The sequence below is a fragment of the Melitaea cinxia genome, chromosome 21 (assembly GCF_905220565.1).
Source record: "Melitaea cinxia chromosome 21, ilMelCinx1.1, whole genome shotgun sequence".
In the NCBI taxonomy this organism is placed as follows: domain Eukaryota; kingdom Metazoa; phylum Arthropoda; class Insecta; order Lepidoptera; family Nymphalidae; genus Melitaea; species Melitaea cinxia.
In genome coordinates this window covers 14,135,448-14,156,034 of record NC_059414.1, presented here as the reverse complement: position 1 = coordinate 14,156,034, position 20,587 = coordinate 14,135,448, and the positions used below count along the sequence as shown (strand labels likewise).

The 20,587-nt window shown below is 40.5% G+C and overlaps 1 protein-coding gene across 1 annotated transcript in view; it reads right to left on the bottom strand.

Moving 5' to 3' along the window:
- The window catches only part of LOC123663979 (prostaglandin E2 receptor EP2 subtype), a 44,578-nt gene extending 25,182 nt beyond the window's left edge, over nt 1-19,396 (bottom strand). The window contains exons 1-2 of the mRNA XM_045598615.1: nt 19,088-19,396; nt 18,160-18,336 (exon numbers count right to left, since the gene is read on the bottom strand). Coding sequence (XP_045454571.1) covers nt 18,160-18,336; nt 19,088-19,396 — 486 coding nt within the window. The remainder of the gene's footprint in view (nt 1-18,159; nt 18,337-19,087) is intronic.
- Between the last annotated feature and the right edge of the window lie 1,191 nt (nt 19,397-20,587).

The following is a 20,587-nucleotide window of genomic DNA, read 5'->3' as shown; positions in this document are numbered from 1 at the left end:
TTGCTAAGATAGTTAAGAAAATTTAATTAGATAGTTGTTTTTTAGGCTGTTTATTTTTGGGGTCTTGAGAGACCCCACGCGACCAACCGCGTAAACAAAAAATGCGCGACCGACCGATGGTTAATAAAATGTCACTGTTTAAAGTTCCATCAATAACACGACACCTCGAAGGGCCGGATCGACATTAATATTATATCAATGCAGGACGACAATTCAGGTTTGAAGCCCTACAAGTGAAACCGTAGGAACAGAAGTGTTTGGTTATTTTTTACTTGTAGTAAACGGTAAAAGGATGTGGTTAATATTTTAATCTGCCATAATTGAAAATGAGATTTTTGCCATTAAACAAATATGCGTCGTTAGATTACACGTTGTTACAGAATGCGTTGAAGAAATAAAGGTTCACTGCTCGTTCCCCGTATATGATAGCGTAATAATTTGAAGCCTATATGTTGACCCGACTTCTTAATAATATTCGTGCCAAATTTGAAGTAAATCCATGCTGTACTTTTTGAGTTTATCCCGGACATACATACAGACAAACAGACAAACAGACAAAAATTCTAAAAACTATATTTTTGGCTTCGGTATCGATTGTAGATCACACCCCAAGTATTTTTTTTTAAAAAATATTCAATGTACAGTTTTGATTTTCCTACCATTTTATTATATGTATAAATTATATAGATTCATTGGCGTATGTAGGTTTCACGATCACGATCATAATTCTACCTGGAATATCCCACTGTTGGTTATAGGTCTCTTTCCCCATGTAGGGGAGGGATTTTGAGCTTATTCCACCACGCTCCTACTATGAGGAACGATCGCTATCAAATTTATATGATAACAACCGGGACCGACAGCTTGACGTATAGTGGGATGACCCGCAAGAACCGATAACCAAACCAGAAACAAATATTTGTACATACAAATATCCATGACGACTACAATTCATAATTATCTCACTTTTTAATATTTTTTCAGATTTGAAAAAAAAGTGTAAACATGAAAAAACGATACAACACATTATATACGTAGTTCCGAAGTTATTAACGAGTAGATAATAAAAAATTCAATGATCTATAGACTGATAGATCGGCGAGGTTTTATTACTGTGTTTTGGTACGGCGAAAGTGTTGCAGAAATAGTTCGCACGCTCTGAACGACCTCGTCATATTTGATGTGATATAAATAGACATTATTTATTTCATACGTATACGTATATATGTTGTATACTATTTACTTTTACTAACTAATAAGAAATAAAATTTGTAATAACTGATGCACGGCACAGAAGAAATTTCCTGCTCAAAATATGGAGCAGCCCGGCCGGGGAAGTACCTTGACCTTACAGAAGATAACAGCTATATAATAGAAAACAGATAACAAAAGACAATCATATATAAATAAAATATTTATAGAAACACTTTTCCTTTTTAACTAACTTCAAAAAGGAGGTTCAATTCGATAGCTGGTGTTATGTGGACGTATTGAAAATTGAGCGAGTTCTGACGTATAGATTTTGAGTTATACCTAACATTGCGTATTTATATGTCTTATTTAATTTGATTATTACTTTATATATATATCATAGCATAGATATAGTAATACACATTCAAATAGTAAAAAAAACATAGCAGTACATAAAAAAAAAAAAATAGTAGATATACTGACAGCATGTAAAGGCGGTCTTATCGCTTTAAGCAATCTCTCCCAGACGACCCCAATTCCCCCAAAAGGAGATTATTAATAATAAATTAAATGTCGATGTAAATTGAAGTCGGTTTTTCGATAACGAACACAATTATTTAACAAATCGATTTTAGGTGTGTAATACGAGACAATTATGATGATAGAAGTTAAACAAAAGTTGTGATGCAGTCGCACAGATGAAATTAGAATCGTAAATATCGCCCTAGCTCCGCACGCCACAGTTCGAACATTTGCATTTTCCTCAATCACTTGCGCAACTTGTTGTTCAAACTTACATGTGCCTTCTTACGTTGATGCAAGGATTATAACACGCTTTTACCATCTTTCAAAACATACATACATATCATATTTCTATGCCACATATTTATAGCGTTAAATATTCTCTGATTTTGTTACGAGTATACACTAATCCTTATTTTTTTTTCTTAATATTGGTACAATTGTAACCGCTGCTATCGTATCGCAGATTCCAGCTAAATAATACTGCTTAGTGTTGTGTTCCCGTTGTGACTAAGGTGACCAGAGCTCCCTAGGGGACGGGGAATGAGGTCGGCAGCGCGCTTGCGACACTTCTGGTGTGATGGCGGCTGTAACCTACGATAATCGTTTACCATGAGGTAGATCGTCCGTTTTCTTGCAAACTCCGTTTTCTATTTAAAAAAAATGTCTCCTACGCCCTAAATTTATCTAAAAGAAGGCTTTTGTAGGCGCAACTTTTTCTGTAATTTTTTTACTGTATAAGTTTGTACAAGACAATACAGTACAAATTTACTTTATTGTACAATCAGAAATAATACAAGTAACAAAATTTGCAAGAAAAAATAACAAAAAAAAGGAATGTACAAAAAGGCGGTATTATCGCTAAAGAGCGATCTCTTCCAGACAACCTTTAGAAAAAGGATATGAATAAGAAAAATAAATTATAGTTTAAAAAAAAAACTAAAAAAACCACGATTTTATAACTAATCGAACTAAAAAGTATAAAATAATTATTAATTACAAAGAGTTTATATTACAGTACTAGAAGATCGAACAATCAATCATAATTAATTAAGTACTTCAAAATAAAATTATAATAAAATTTAAGTTATTTAGAGAATAATTCAATTTAGAGTAAAAAACGTAGGGTGCACCTTACTATATTTTCATAACTTTTAACTATGTTTTTATAACTCTCCGCATATAGATAGTTGCAAGTAGAATAATTGTTACATTTAATAATTATATCAAGCACCCTACACAACAAACACAAACGCCCAGTCTACGGCAATTATCTGTAAGACCTACGACCGCTAGCATAACAGAAGTGCTACAGTACCTTACAGTATTGACTACATCATAAAATATTCCTATCTGAGTAAATTACACCCATCGATCAACTATCAAAGTTAATGATCTATAATGTACGTCCCGGGGGGTTTGTAACAACTCGCTCCTCTGTAGCGTCGCTTGAACCTGTGACCCTCAAGTACATGAGCTATGAATTACAGTAAATCTTTTCAATATGAATCTGTGTTAATATTGTGAATAAGAAAGACTTGATTATTTATAATTAATAAACTAATATAATTTAACTGAGGTATGGCATAGCAGAAAATTTCCTGCTCAAAATATGGATAAGCCCGACTGGGGTAGTACCTTGATCTTAGAGAAAGAAGATCACAGCTAAATAATATTTTTTAAGCAGTTTTGTGTTACTGTCAGTGAGTAAGGTGACCAGAGCTCCTGGGGGGATTGGAGATTGGGTCGGCAACGCGCTTGCGATGCTTCTGGTGTTGTAGGCGTCTATAAGCTACGGTAATCGCTTACCATCAGGTGAGTCGTACGTTTGTTTGTCGACCTAGTAATATATATTTTAAAAAAAAGTTTCAAATCAATAAATTGACATTAAGTAAGTAACTAAGCTTGCTGACAACACGTGATGGTTAGGTATATGTTATGATAAAAATACTCAACACGTTTCTAATGTGAAAAATTTGTACCGAATTTTACGTGTATTGTTTGATATTGTAGTTATGTTCTGTGAAACTTGGAAGTACGGAGATATTACAGTACCAAATGGTACAGAAAGACAGCGGAGTCTAATAACAACAAGATCAAAAGATTAGTTACCCTTCTTTTGAACCAAAAAATATGCTAGGAGTAAATTGTGTAATTATATACATGTGGCGTTATTCTGGTAAGCATTCTATATCTGCCTTGCACGTTATGTTGTTAGTGTGATTTTGTAAAAGTAATATAACAGTAATATAAATAACGGTGATATTATGATCATGGTTAAGTCATCATATTCAAGAAGGTTCATGTTATGAGGTACATTGTCAGTGATTTGCATCTGTTATTATACGGGTTCGAAATCAAAAACAATATATATTGTTACTCTCGTAAATCCAAATGATAATAATCATTTGGAATAAATTAGCTAGAATTATTAAAATCGGTACATCCAGTAGAAAGTTATGCGGTATAATACAACGTAGGTCGACGAAAAAAGCGTCAACTAAAAACGCATTATTAGATATAACTCGAAAAGTAGTTGTTAGATCTCAAATAAATTTAAATGATCAATTGACACACCACCTTTCGATTAAAAAAAAAATTGTCAAAATCGGTCCACACGGTCAAAAGTTCTGATGTAACATACATAAAAAAAATAAAAAAAATACAGTCGAATTGAGAACCTCCTCCTTTTTTGGAAGTCGGTTAAAAATATGTTTATCGCTGTATTTAAGTATAAACTTTTCTTTGTCTAAATTCGTAGATCGTGACGATTTAGCACTTAACTGGTTTATTCGTATTTAAATTATAAAAATATTCTGAGTGCATGTCAATAACAATTTAATTGACGTCAAGCTGGCTTTGAAACGGTCAGTAATGAGAACAATGCGGCACCCTGTCTCCGTCCACACGCTATACACCGACTGACTAACTTAAATTAAGAGAGTAAAGTTACTACGACATACTTTACCCGACGATCTATAGCAGAGGATATTCTCGGCTAAGATACTTTTTTTTATTAAAAAGATTTCAAACAAGCGTACGGTCCGTCTTATGGTGAGCGGCGCGGATAGCTTATAAGATTATGATAATATTTACCAATGTAGGTAAACAAGAAAATTAAGAAAATGAGTTTAATGAAAAAATAAATCAAACAAAGTAAATAAGAGAATGTCGTGACAAGCTTTTATATCATACTAGCTGTGAAATTTAACACGAAAGTTACTATTCAATTCGCAGAGTTATAAAATAAATAGATTTCTAAAATAAAATTATCCTAAGTTACTCCTTATTACATCAGCTATATGCCAGTGAAAGTCCCGTCAAAATCGGTCCAGCCGTTTCTGAGATTAGCCGGAACAAACAGACAGAGACAGACAGACAAACAGACAAAAATTGTAGAAAAGATTATTTTGGTATATGTACAATGTGTACATATGCATTTAGCCATGTATTGCCATATGCATTTAGTTAAAAGCGGTTATTTTAATATTAATATTACAAACAGACACTCCAATTTTATTTATTTGTGTAGATGAATTGTGTAATAACGTTATATGTTGATAGGTAAAGTTTTAAGGGATAGGTTTTTTTTTTAAATTCTTTTCAGCGCATTTAAAACAAAATAATGTTTTTAAAACGCTTTTTACTTTTATTCCATTGACCATTATACAAAACCAAATTTGACGATTAAACAAAATAAGAATCGTATAAAAATCCACAATGTAACTAAATTTTTGGTCCGGTTTCTCTCATTATCTCCTGTTTTGGAATATCTTTTATCTTAAGACTTTTGTCTTTCCTTTTGTAATAAAATATAATATTTGGTCATCCACTATTACCTGACATAACTGTCAATGTACTTGTGTGACAATTTTATGATGATGTTAATTTTTGAAGTGAAACATCTTTAGGCCCCATGAGGGTAAAATTTTTACGGATGAAACGGTAGCGTTTTTGTCGATGGCGCTGGAACGGAAATCTAAAGCTTTAGATTCGTATAAATATAAACGAGACTTAAAAATTAGTTTGCCAGAGAAGTTCCACTTCTGACGTGTGTACTTTGCACGCACGCCCTTTTTGTGTATTGCTTATATCATTTCTTTTAATAGTAAATATATAACAAAGACGCGAATTTAAAAATAATCTATATTTTACGAATTCTTAACAAAACTTCCTTGAACTTAAAATTGTTTATCTTTCCTCGTTGTATTTTGTCATAATAACAGAATTATAAAAACAATACCTTTAAAAAAGTTACAATGGTCCCCAAAATATACTTCGCGTTATTCGGCGTTCTTATTTCGTTTTCAAAAAAAAAGTATTTAATATTAAATATGTGACAAAAGTACGGAGCTCTTTCTGTGCGAGTTTGTTCGAACGTGTTCGGTTTTTAAAGCTTATTGTTTATTACAAAAGGTCGTTTTTGAATAGGTTGGAAAAGTGCTTTATGGGAAAGCCGTTATTAAAAAGATTATTGATAATGTTATAATTGTGTTTGCTCGCAAACGAAAATAACCGTTTTCAATTACACCGACAAGTAAGTAGACGAAAAAAATCAACAAACGCACTAGTTGTCACTACGATTTTCGAGGGTTTTCCTCGATTTCTCTGGGATGCTATCATCAGATCCTGGTTTCCTTATCTTGTTTCCAACAAAAAAGAATTATCACAATCAGTTCATAAACGACGAAGTTATCCCCGAAAATACATAAAAATAAATAAATATATATATAATACACGGTTGAATTGAATACTTTTACCTTTTCTGAAGTCGGTTAAAAAGATTAAATTTAAATATAATTTTTCCCAGAAATACATATACTATAGAATAATAGAACAGTGGGCCAAAGTCATCAGACCTCGCTCAACGAAAACGCGATCCTTTCAGCCGCATGTGAATCATCATTATATTTAAATAATTCTTTTGATGTTAACTTTTGTGTAAAATATTACGAAGCCGTAAATGAAATTCACCGGAACGCGCGTCAGCCTGCACATCCCACTGCTGGGCATATAGGCCTCTTTCCCCATGTAGGAGAAGGATCAGAGCTCATCATTATATTTAAATAATTCTTTTGATGTTAACTTTTGTGTGAAATATTACGAAGCCGTAAATGAAATTCACCGGAACGCGCGTCAGCCTGCACATCCCACTGCTGGGCATATAGGCCTCTTTCCCCATGTAGGAGAAGGATCAGAGCTAATCAACCACGCTGCTCCAATGCGGGTTGACGGATATATTATCTACTATGAGTAACGACCGTTACCAGGTGTACATGATAACAACCGGGACCGACGGCTTAACGTGCTCTCCGAGACATTATATTCCGAGGCATTAAATAGACTCATAGGGACTGACAACCAGAGCGGAAATAAATCTATATCTATAATATATATAAAAGTGAAGGTCACTCACACATCACGAAATCTCCGAAACTATAACACCTACAAACTTGAAAATTGGTAGGTAGGCTCCTTATAAGACGTAGGCATCCGCTAAGAACGGATTTTACGAAATTCGACACCTAAGGGGGGTAAAACGGGGGTTAGAAGTTGGTATGAAAGTCCTATGTTTTTGAAGTAAGAGACTTGAAATTTAAAATGTAAGCTCTATAGATGATAAAAAGGTGTTTAAATAATGTATCTTTAGAAATCAACTCCCTTTTGGGGTTAAAACGGGAGATGGTAGGTTGACTCACTCATCACGAAATCTCCGAAACTATAACAGCTACAAATTTGACATTTAGCAGATAGGTTCGTTATAGAGCGTAGACATCCGCTAAGAACGGATTTTACGAAACTCGACACCTAAGGGGGTAAAACGGGGGTTGGAAGTTGGTATGAAAGTTCTATGTTTTTGAAGTAAGAGACTTGAAATTTAAAATGTAAGCTCTATAGATGATAAAAAGGTGTTTAAATAATGTATCTTTAGAAATCAACTCCCTTTTGGGGTTAAAACGGGAGATGGTAGGTTGACTCACTCATCACGAAATCTCCGAAACTATAACAGCTACAAATTTGACATTTGGCAGATAGGTTCGTTATAGAGCGTAGACATTCGCTAAGAACAAATTTTACGAAATTCGACCCCTAAGGGGATAAAACGGGGGTCAGAAATTTGTATGAAAGTCCTATGTTTTTGAAGTAAGCGATTTGAAATTTAAAATATATGCTCTATAGATGGTGAGGAGGTGTCCAAATAATGCATCGTAATCTATATATATAAAAGAGAAAGGACACTGACTCACTCATCACGAGAACCCAAAAACTGCTGGAGGGTCCATCCATCTAGGATGGATAAAAATAAAATTTGGCAGGGAGGTAGATTATAGTTAGTAGATTATAGTAGTAGAGTAGAGAGTTTTTGCGACATTCCACCGCTAAGGGGGTTTAGTTGGGGTTGATAGTTTGTATGAAATATATACAGCAGCTATAAGTTCGTCGATAGGGTATTTATACTGCAGCCTGAAAATAAATTCTGCGTGGACGTGACTCTAACCAGTCAGTCACTTCTCGCGAGAATGGAAAACTGGAGAGTGGAACGAAATCTGATCACATCTGATCACAACGCCATAACCTTTAGGCTGCGCTCCGGAGGGCCCATAAAACCGTTGGAGCCAATTTCGACGCGCAGATACAATACCAAAAAGGCGAGATGGACAGAATTCACCACTATCTTGAGGTCTGACCTTGCAGAGGAAAATGTGACTCTGAGTGGCGTCTCCCTTGTCTCGAGCGAGGAGGAGTTGGAAGAGATGATTAACAAGTACGTTTCTATTATCCACCGTACGTGTGAAAAAACTATTCCGAGGATAAAGCCGCGAAAGGGCGAACCCCGACCACCCTGGTGGTCGGCTGAACTGGATTCCCTGAAAAGGGAACAGCTAAGAGCAAAACGTCGCGTAAGAAATGCTGCACCCAGCCGAAGGGCATACGTTGTTGAGGAATACATACTGGCCAGGGAAAAGTACAAGTTGGCGGCAAGCGAAGCAGCCACCCAAAGCTGGAAGGAGTTCTGCACGGCACAAGACCGCGAGAGTGTATGGGATGGTATTTACAGAGTGATCAGGAAGACCTCTCGCAGGCAGGAAGACATGTTGCTGAGAAGCGAAGCTGGCAAAACACTGTCACCGGAACAGTCGGCTGAACTCTTCGCGAACACATTCTACCCTGAGGACTCTGTAACAACCGAAACCGACTATCACAGACAGGTTCGGGACGCCGTCGAGCACAGAAACCCTGCGGAATTACAAGATCTCTCGGATGAAGACCCACCTTTTACGACGGCCGAGCTGGAACAGGTTCTGATGAGCCAAAATCCAAAAAAAGCTCCAGGCCCGGATGGCTTGACATCAGACATATGTGCAGCGGCAATAAACTGCGACAAAGAGGTGTTCTTAGCGTTGGCAAACAAATGCCTATCGCTGTCCCACTTCCCAAAACAGTGGAAGGTCGCTCATGTATGCATTCTCCGCAAACCAGCTAAAGAAGATTACACCCAACCGAAATCCTACAGACCTATTGGACTCCTGTCGATTCTCGGAAAGACACTCGAGAAGCTGTTAATAGGCAGGCTTCAGTGGAGGCTCTTCCCTACGCTGCACCTTGGCCAGTATGGATTCATGCCACAAAGGGGAACGGAGGAAGTCCTCTACGATCTAGTTGGGCATATCAGGAGGGAAATTAAACTAAAAAAGATAGTGCTTCTGGTATCGCTCGATATAGAGGGCGCTTTCGACAATGCATGGTGGCCAGCTCTAAAAAAACAGCTGATAGAGAAACATTGCCCGAAGAACCTCTATGCCATGGTCGTTTCATATCTAAAGGACCGAAGGGTCATAGTAAACTATGCCAGAGCAACCTGCGAGAAGGAAACGACGAAAGGTTGTGTCCAGGGATCCATAGGTGGACCGACTTTCTGGAATATTATCCTAGACTCGCTCCTTAGGGAGGTACACGGTATGGGAGTGTACTGCCAAGCCTTTGCGGATGATGTGGTCCTCGTTTTCTCGAGCCAGAAAACCAGCAACCTGCAAGCCTCGGCCGAATCCACCCTAGCTGCCGTACAAGACTGGGGTAAACGCAATAAATTGAGCTTCGCACCACATAAAACCAATGCGATAGTCATGACCAAGAAGCTCAAATATGACATCCCCATAGTCCATATGTCTGGCACTCGCCTGAGGCTTGTAGAAGAAATAAAACTGCTGGGGCTCATTTTGGACTCTAAGCTCACATTTAATGCGCACGCGTCCGCTGTGTTTAAGAAAGCGGCGAACATATATAAACATTTAGCGCGCGCGGCAAAGGTGTCTTGGGGTCTAAACGGAGAGATAGTACGGACCATATACGTGGCGGTGATAGAGCCCATCGTCCTGTATGCGGCAAGCGCGTGGTCTACAGCAGCACAGAAGTTGTCCATTAGAAAACAACTAGACTCACTGCAGAGAGGCTTTGCGCAGAAGATCTGCAAAGCGTATAGAACGGTGTCTCTAACATCGGCACTCATCCTATCAGGCTTACTCCCCCTTGACCTTCGGATCCGAGAAGCGGCCATACTTTTCAAGACCAAGAAAGGTCACTGCGAGGACTTTCTTCCGCCAGTTAGAGAGCTGGAGCGCAAGGTGGGCCCGATGCAAAATCCCCATCCATCTCTACTCATGACAACCGAGTACGAGCGCTTGGAGAGTCTGAATCCCGAAGACATGGAAAAACACCACATCGTCGGCTCACTCATCTACACTGACGGTACCAAAATCGAGGGCAGAGTAGGAGCTGCCCTAACCTGGTGGGACAAAAGTAGGGAACTCAGATACTCCACATTCCGGCTAGAACCGCACAATACCGTCTTCCAATCGGAGATGTACGCACTCTTTCGAGCTGTGGACATGGCAAGAAAGTCGAAGGAGGGCTCTATTAACATCTTGAGCGACTCTAGATCGTCACTCGATCTACTTAGGAGTCCTTCGGCAACTCACCCTCTGGCCATTGAGATGAAGAGTTGCATCAGGCAGATCCATGAGGAAAATAGGACAGTGCGGTTCTTTTGGTTGAAGGCTCACGTGGGAACACCGGGCAATGAAAGAGCGGACGAATTGGCCAAAAAGGCGGCCCTTACTAAGAAAACAGCCCCTGACTACGATAAAGTACCTATATCGTACGTCAGACGGCTGATACGGGAAGAGACCGTCAGATTGTGGCAGGATAGATACAATTCTTCGGAAACTGGATCGGTTACGAAAATATTCCTATCAGATGCAAAGACCGCTTGCAAACTGGTAAGGAAATCGGCGCTAACACATGTCGACACACAGATTCTGACCGGCCACGGAGGATTTGCGGCGTATCTTCACAGATTCCACCTCCGAGACGGTCCTTCGTGTATTTGCGATCCGGGTTGCGAGGAGACGATTCTACATATCATATTGGAATGCCCGAGATTTAGCAAAGAGAGACTGGATTTGGAAATAAAACTCCAGAAGGGACTAGAGCAATCTTCGCTCCACACCATCATGGAGAATGATGCCGAAAGGGCTGTCTTCCTCGCATTCGCAAGAAGCGCCGCATCAAGGGCTGCCAAAAGAAATGGCTCAACCGCTCTACCTCTAGCTGTGACATCCGTACCACAGACCACACACACAGTCACCGCAAATACAAATACAAATACAATTACACATACACAAACACAACAAACAGATCGGTCGACTACCGTGCCTGCCATTCAGTGCCCACAACCCCGAACGCTGCTGGGCCACATCACCCAGACCATCCGGTCTCCTCTGCTGAAGATTATACAGAGGAGGGCCAATCAAAACGCACCTCCGGAATCACCTGCTCCGAGCAAGACGATAGAGTCCCTACTTGGAGAAGGCAACCGTAGCGGAGAAGTGGGCATAAGCACCAAATGCATAGCCCTCTTCATGGACAATGAAGCGGAGAGATTGGGAGTAAGTTTCTGTCGCTTCGAGGGGCGGGACCGACTGGTGGTTTCCCCGGGGCTCGCCCTGCTGTTAAAAGGTAGCACAGAAAAAACAAGCGTTAAAAAATCAAAGATCGATACGCTTGCGCAAAAATACGGGGACGACTCTACCTGCCGTCTGGTGCAATTGCACAATAAAGCGATAGTGCTATTCGAGTGGGGGGAGAAGTCAGCCTTTGCGCAGGCCAGCTCGTGGCTGCAACAGCTGGGTGAATCCTCCGGGGGTGTCCCTGGAAAAATCAGCGTGGACTCTATGAGAGTTGGTTACGATAGAGGTGGCGTATCGGACAGATACGGCTGCCTACTAGCGTCAAGACACCACCAAATCATAGCCTATGAGGACAGGGGGGAGGATCTGGGTTACTTAAAGCCCAGATCACAACCACTTTCACCCCCTGTATGGCCGACTCTCGAGGAGACTGCTCTCAGTGGCTCGGAGCGACTGCAACAAAAGGCTGAGGCAAAAAAGAAAATGGAGGGACGACGCGACCCCGAAGATAATACTCAAAAGGCGAAGCCCCGACTGATGGCGATAGCAAAGTTCGTCCAGGCTACCATCTCCCCCAAAAGAGGTAAACGAATGTCCCACCTTTCCCCAAAATTGGCGGAAACGAGTGAGCTGCAAATGAAAGCAATAAGCAGATTTACCAAGGACGAAAGTCCGAGGTACTCTCAAGCACCATCAGCCACTCGAACGAGGGCCGACATGGGGCAAGTAACACCACCCAGACTTCGACCAGCATCCACACCACTACAGCATGCGGAAAATGCGCTGATCGAGTTCCTGGCCATAACAAATGCTAACCGCGAGGTAAGCCTGGCCATATGCAAGAAAATCATGCAGACCTACCAGTACAACCATGAAAAGTTGCTGGAGGTGGAACTCGAAGAAGCCGAAGCAGCCATTTATAATAACGATACCCGGCAAGTCCTCAAGGGCAACATGTCGGGAAGATATATGGCTGCATACAACATCACGTCAGGCTTCGTGGACGCAGTCGAGGACGAGGGACAGAACGGCGAGATTCAGACCTTTCACACACCGAAAGGGGACTCGTTGGTGGTGGTGGCCAAGTGCACGAGAGTGATGCTGGGTGATAGGGTGCTCGGGATGGCTAAAACCATCATGAGTGACCCGGACGCCGAAGGCGCTTTCGGGGCTTGGAGGCTACCACAACTGAGATGGACAAACGGGGTACCCGGATCAACGAAGACAACTCACATAGTCAGGAACTTCGATGAGGACGGCGAAGTCGTAGTCACAACCACGATCGAGGCAGCGAAAGATCTTAAAGAGAAGTTGGCGCACCGCTATGGCAATAAGGCCAAAACGAAGGTGCGCACAATGGCGTCCATACTGGCAAATGGTTTTCGTGAGGGCGTTAAGATAAGCCGATTAACGGTAGACGAAGCCCTTATGAACCATTTCGGAGCCATAGTCATGGCTGCCCGGCTATCGGCAGCAGAAGAGGTGGTCCTCATCGGAGACGTAAACCAGCTGCCGTACATCGACAGGGAAAACCTGTTCGAGATGCGGTACAGCAGACCTTACCTGACAGTAGGTATCTCATGCGGGCTGTCCTGCACGCATCGAAACCCAAAAGACGTTGCTTTCGCCATCAGTGAGGTGTACGACGGGATCTACAGCTCGAGCCCGATCATCCACTCGTTGCGCATGGAAGGATTCACCGACTCACGAATACCAGCAAAACAGGACCGGACCCTGTACCTGACTTTCACGCAAGAGGAGAAGAAGGCGTTGATAGGTCGGGGATACGGAGCTGGGGAGGGGTCGAGAATCCTGACCATTCATGAGGCGCAGGGACAGACGAGTGAAAACGTCATTGTTATCCAGACGAGGGCGGAGAGGCTTCGAATCCATGATAGTGTCTCGCACGCGGTGGTCGCGGTGACTAGACACACTAACACCTGTGTCTATTACACCGACGACAAGGACGACGCAATTGGCTATTTCGTCAGAAGGTGGAGGCTAACCGTAGGCAAATTCTCGAGCACAGCCTCAAAATGGCGATCCATAATAGGGATGCGAATGTTATTGAGGATGTGCTCGCGAAACTGGCGGCGGGCGCTGGTTTAGAAAAATGAGAGTGGCCGTCGACAATGCGGTAAATTAACAATGTAAGTCACACAATGTAAATTATAAAGCATGTAGTGCATTATAAAATTAATGGAGCATGTAGAAAAAAAAAAAAAAAAAAAAAAAACCATAGTCGTAAGTGATTATTCTAGTTATTGTTATTTAATTTAATTCTAATAATTATTCTAATTATTATTATTATATAATTATATATATCTCTCACGGTCAGTTTTGGACTCACTACGAACACTGCAATGTTGAAAATAATACGCCTCAATACTTGAAAATTAAAATTTAAATAAAAAAAGGCATGGGCACTCAAGAGCCTATGGATGTTAAAATTTAAATAATAAAAAAAAAAAGCCTGAAAATAAAACTAAAAATGTGGTGCATAGAGAGGTTTTATAAAAACAACTATTAAATTATACTAAATTGTGCCTTTTAAAAACTTACTCAGTGTAATAAGCATTTCAAGTGACTGAAATAAAAAAAATGCGTTAAACATCTTAATAGTAATGCATATCTTCATAACCACGCGGATGTAGTCGCGGGCAACAGTTAGTGTATTATAAAACAAAGTCCCCAAAAGTGTATGTGACCAATTTCCTCAAAATCTACTGAACGGATTTTCATGCGGTTCAAGAGGAAGGTTTACGGAACGGCTAAGCCGATCTTGATGAGAGTTTTACTGGAAGTTTGGCGGGAAAACTTTGTGACACACTGATTTCAACGCGGGCGAAGCCGCGGGCACAGCTAGTATTAGTATAAACACTTTCGCTGTGTGGCTACGGTAGTAAAGAATATAGCCACCCCCTCTCTTCCCGTGGGTATCGTTAGAGGCGACTAAGGGATAACATAGTTCCACTACCACATTGGAAATTAAAAAGCTGACCGATGGCGGGATAACCATCCAACTGCTGGCTTTGAAATACACAGGCCGAAGATGGGTAGCAGCGTCTTCGGTGCGACAAAGCCAGCCCTGCGGTCACCAACCTGCCTGCCCAGCGTGGTGACTATGGGCAAAACACATGAGTTCACGCCATTTTTGGCGCGAACTTGTGAAAGCCTATGTCCAGCAGTGGACTGCAATAGGCTATAGTGATAAACACAAATATCCACCCGAGCGGAAATCGAACGGAACCGGTATCGGTCGATGGTACCCTTCTCGAAGTTGTTCAGGATTATATTTACCTAGGCCATACTATCCAACTAGGCCGCAACAACTTCGAGAAGGAGGCCGATAGGAGGATTCGGTTGGGCTGGGCGGCGTTTGGCAGACTCCGTCGAGTCTTCACTTCGAAGATTCCGCAATGCTTGAAGACAAAAGTTTTCGAGCAATGCGTCCTGCCTGTGTTAACATACGGAGCCGAGACGTGGACACTGACCAAGGGACTGGTCCACAAGTTTAAAGTCGCTCAACGTGCAATGGAACGGGCTATGCTTGGGGTCTCTCTCAAAGACAGGATTAGAAATGAGACTATCCGCGGGAGAACGAAAGTAACCGACATAGCCCACAGAATTAGCAAGTTGAAGTGGCAGTGGGCTGGTCATCTGTGTCGCAGGACCGATGGCCGTTGGAGTAGACGGGTCCTAGAGTGGAGACCGCGTCTTGGCAAACGCAGTGTGGGACGTCCTCCGGCCCGTTGGACCGACGATCTACGTAAGATTGCCGGTGTAGGCTGGATGAGGATTGCGGAAGACCGGGATGTGTGGCGCGAACTTGGGGAGGCCTATGTCCAGCAGTGGACTGCGATAGGCTGAAGTGAGTGGAAATCGAACCCGTGACCTTCAGTGTTTAGGCGCCGCCGACACATCACACGCACCATTAAACCAGAGCGGTCGTCAGTTAGTACAAATATAATAAAATCCCTTAATCAAACTTGGTATCTAGACCAAAAAAAAAACATCTCAATTCAAAACTTTCTTTAATAAAATAAAACTTATTTAATCTACCGCCTACTGGAGTAAAATAGAAAACACAATAAGCGGAAAGGTCCAGAAACGTCCCTTGGCCTGTTAACTACTGTCCAAGTCACGCCGTTTTATTACTCAATACAACTTCCGCCCCGACGTCCCCTGCTTTATTGCTGCTCACATCTCTATTAACGACTGATATCACTGAGTGACATAATGTTTCAATTGTTTTACGATCGTTTGAGATATTGTGATATTTATTAAGAGACTAGCTAAGCTCGTGACTTCATCCGCGTGGAATTGTGATTGAACCGATCGACATGAATAATAATAATAATAATAATAATAACGCACAAACAAACGCACAGACAAACACAAAAATTCTGATAATCATTGTTTTGGGTGCTATTTGCGTTGATAAAGGTTCCAATAATATTTTTTCTCATATATTTCTCATATATTGTATTGATTATATGCTTGTGTGTTCATATTGTTATAAATAGTTATTTGATTTATACAATTGCAACATTTTTTAAAAATATACAAGTATTAATTTGCGGGTAGAAATGATATTGTAAGAAAAATATAGACTGGGGTGGGTTAAATGTGATTAGAGACAAGGCGAAGGTCGAATGAGTCGTAAAAGGCTCTTTTTGTTAGAAAATATTGTTTCAAATTTTATCATATCTATGTAACGATCTAGGGAGTAAATACAAAAATTAGTGATGAATACATGAGTATTATTTGAAGAGCCTTCATCATCATCATCACTTTGGCCTATCGCAGTCCACTACTGGACATAGACCTCCTCAAGTTCGCGCCAAAAATGGCGTGAACTCATGTGCGCTTAATTTTCATTTTGTTTAGCCTTCAACCGACACATACACGACAATAGGAACCAATAACAAGGACCGAAAATTAATATCTCTTAATTATTAGCTGTAGAATTAATGTGTTTATTGCAATATCGGCTAGTCTTTAGATTAAGAGCTGTCGAATTAATTTTGTGACGAAATTACGCCGATAAACGGTCAAATTTTGAAGTTAGATAGGTTAGGGTTATTCTTTTTGTTACGAAACTATGCCGATAAACATATCTTCTGTTCTTGAAAGAACGATTAATTTTTATTGAATTTGATCTTAAAGTAGTAACTGCTAATATTGCTTTCGATACAAAAATTGAAGCTTTTAATATTTATAGAGTTTCAAAGATATGTTGAGACCTATTTAGGTGTATCAAATTTAAGTCCCCACTACCAAGTTTAGGAATTTTTGGTACTTCCGTACCAAAATATCCTACGCAACATGTACGTTAGTAATCTGTCAATATTGTACGCTATAAATGTTTTTAGGCACGTTCACTGGCTGTAAACGGTTTGAATTATTATATCGGACAGGCAATATATACCTAGATCCTATATAAATAGTTAACGGTCCTAACCAAACCATTCCATCTCAAGTACTAATATGTCCACAATAAAAAGATGACGATTACGTTGATCGATCATTTTGTAGAGAAGATATTATAAAAGTTTGGATATCGCTTCTCCGTTTGATGTGACAATATTACGAAATAATATTTTCTAGTTTGGTACATCTAAAGCCAGGGGTGAATTTAAGATTCAGACTATTTTAATTTGGCGCTTCATAAATTATAGAACACAAAGTAAAAGCAGCGTATGTATTAGGGATGTATTAATAAATAACCAATTATTTTCAGTGAAAGTTTCCGGCTGACCTTTTCTTTTTTAGTTATCCATTGTTATAAATATGTATCGATTATTTTTATACATCCCTAGTTAGTACGCTGAGCCCACATTCCACCTCGTGCTCAACTTGCACCACCCCTCGCAGAATGCCGCCCCGAGCCATGTCCTTTGGGCCCTAGGGTAAATACGCTCATGTCTGAAGCAATCTGAATTTCAAGTGTAATGTTAAGAGTTATGAATTAAACGTTTGGCTATTTTCCTCGGAACAATAATGACAATTTGTTTCTATAGACATAACACAAGTTCTGCTTGTGTTGAGACAAATTGCTTCGTTGAATATACGAGTGTCTCCTTTAAGTTTCAAGACATCAGAAGTAGATAACATAATTTCTTGTGTGATATCTGATTTACGGTAAATTTCAACTAGACTAGAATCTTGCTTATTAAAAAGGCAAGATGAGGTCATGCTTTAAAAACGACTATTGTCGAAATGTAGGAGTTTTGTATGAATCTTTATGGGTTGTCTGAGGGTTTGGTTTGTACCTTTAACAAGCACACACGGTCGTTTGATCCTAAGATACTGAATAATTGTTGTGTAGGTAAACCTACAGATATAAGTACATTTTTTCCGATAAAAATACATAAATAAATACACATGTTACCCAGACAGGAGCAGTAAGTAAGGTCACTGCATACTGCATAAATGGGCTAGTCAAAATGGTTAATTATGTTTGAAAGTAGCTTACCTTCTGATAGAGGAAGGGTCTCGTGAGCGCGAGGTACCGCTCCAGCGCCATGGTGACGGCGATGCACACGCTGCCCACTCCGAACACTCGCAACACGACACGCGTCGCGCAGTACAGCCGCGTCTCGCGCGCCCACGGAAGTTGCTCTGATACCACTAGCGCGCACATCATACCCACCTACACACACACATGAATCTATACTAATATTCATCATCATCATCATCATCATCATTACAGCCTATACAGTCCACTGCTGGACATAGGCCTCCACAAGTTTACGCTACAAATAACGTGAACTCATGTGTTTTGCCCATAGTCACCACGCTGGGCAGGCGGGTTGGTGACCTAATATACTAATATTATTAAGCTGAAAAGTTTGTTTAAGTGGGCTATCTCAGAAAGTACTGGTTGCGTTTGAAAAATTCTTTTCTGTTGCATACCCCATTTACCGAAGAAGGCTATGGGCTATTATTTTCCTCAAATTACCGCGTGTGAAAATTCAAATCTGTAATACATATTATTTATCTGCACCACAAACAATGTGATTAATTTAACATTTTTTATACGGCTAGGTCGACAAACAAGCGAACGGCCTACTTGATGGTAAGCAGTTACCGTAGCCTATAGACGCGTACAACACCAGAAGCATCGCAGGCGCGTCGCTGACAATCCCTAGGAGTTCTGCCCACTCTACAATCTACAGGAACTCAACACTCCTTGAGAGCAGTATCATTTAGCTGTGATCTTCCTTAACTGTAGTTAGTTACTTGAAAAATATTAATTATTAGCTGTTCGTTCTTAGCGTCGCCGGGGTGAAAAATACGATAATGGCTTTACTTCTGCTAAATGGTAGCATATAGTAAAAGAGCGTATAGTAGCAGTAAAAGCTTACAAACTTATATTTTGTCAAGGTAAACAAGCTACTCACCAGAGCGACTAAGTCATTGGCTGCCAGAGACGTGAGAAGAAGCAAGTGTTTCCTGTTTCTTACGCGTCGCTCTCCCCGCCTCAAAGCGATGATGGCCGCCGCGTTACCAATGATTCCAATCGCGTACACCACTTTGATCACCAGCCCAAACATCCTGCCACCAGGTCTCATGGCTGCCTCACTGACTGTGGAGTTGGTCATATTGCTCATGTATCCATGGTTTATGGAGTTTGTGGCGTTGAGCTGGAAGTCGTTGCTTAAGGTGCTGTCAAAGAACTCCGTAGTAAGTTCCAGCGCTATTGACGCCATGTTTTGAAGAGTTTTTTCAACTATAAATTAGTTGGTTAGTAGCGGTCGGCGCAGTGTCGCTTCGTATCGGAATGTCTCGGGACAGTAACTGTTGCGGATATCATTATGATATTTGATATCAGCCTGGAACAAAAGTTTGGATATTTATAAAACAGGGCAAGGAAAACCAGTCAGTTACAAACAAAACAAAAATCATCAAAATCGGTACATGCAGTGAAAAGTTATGCGGTATAACCCAACGTCGGCCGACGAAAAAATTAACTTACTTGTTAGATCTCAATTAATTTTTGGGCCACACGAGACGAACAATTTTTCGATTAAAAAATTGTCGAAATTAGTCCATCCAGTCAAAAGTTCTGAGGTAACTAACATACATAAAATATAGTCGAATTGAGAACCTCCTCATTTTTTCGAAGTCGATTAAAAAGTAATATCTTTCTGGCAACTTAATTTGTTGGACCGAATATAGGTTAGATATATGAAATTAGTAAATGATCTACGTTCTAAGTTACCTTAGAAACTGCTTATTTAAGAGAATGTACCCATATTACGTTACGAAATACACAGGCCGAAGACGGGCAGTAGCGTCTTCGGTGCGACAAAGCCAGTACTGCGGTCACCAACCCGCCTGCCCAGCTCACGTTATTTTTGGCGTAAACTTGTGGAGGCCTATGTTCAGCAGTGGACTGTATAGGCTGTAATGATGACCGATATTACGTGACCCGTTTTTACAATTTTTTGTCCACCCCCACGTAGGATTTGCTAAGAAAGGTCGGCAACGCGCTTGCCATACTTCCGGTGTTGTAGGCTACGTTACTGCTTACCATCATTTGGGTCGTAAGTTTGTTTGCCGACATAGTGGTATAAACGAGTGTGTTTTAGACCACACGAATGAAATAAAACTTCTGGGCATTGGGGGTATGAGGAACAGAGTGTCTCCCTTTTCAATGGAGGATGAGGATCCTCCGGACAGGCGGTGTTGTGTCTGGTAGGCTACTGCCCCCGGTTGTTGTCGGGTTCTTGTATATATAACTATATTATGTTCAATCGCTCGGATAACTTTAATATCGCGATGACGTCAGTTTTTTAGTTCGTATGTGACGAGACAGATGTCGCTACAGGTTTGCACTGTGTCTTAGATATAGGTTATGTATGACACGTTGGCGCAACGGTCACAGCACTGGTTTGTGG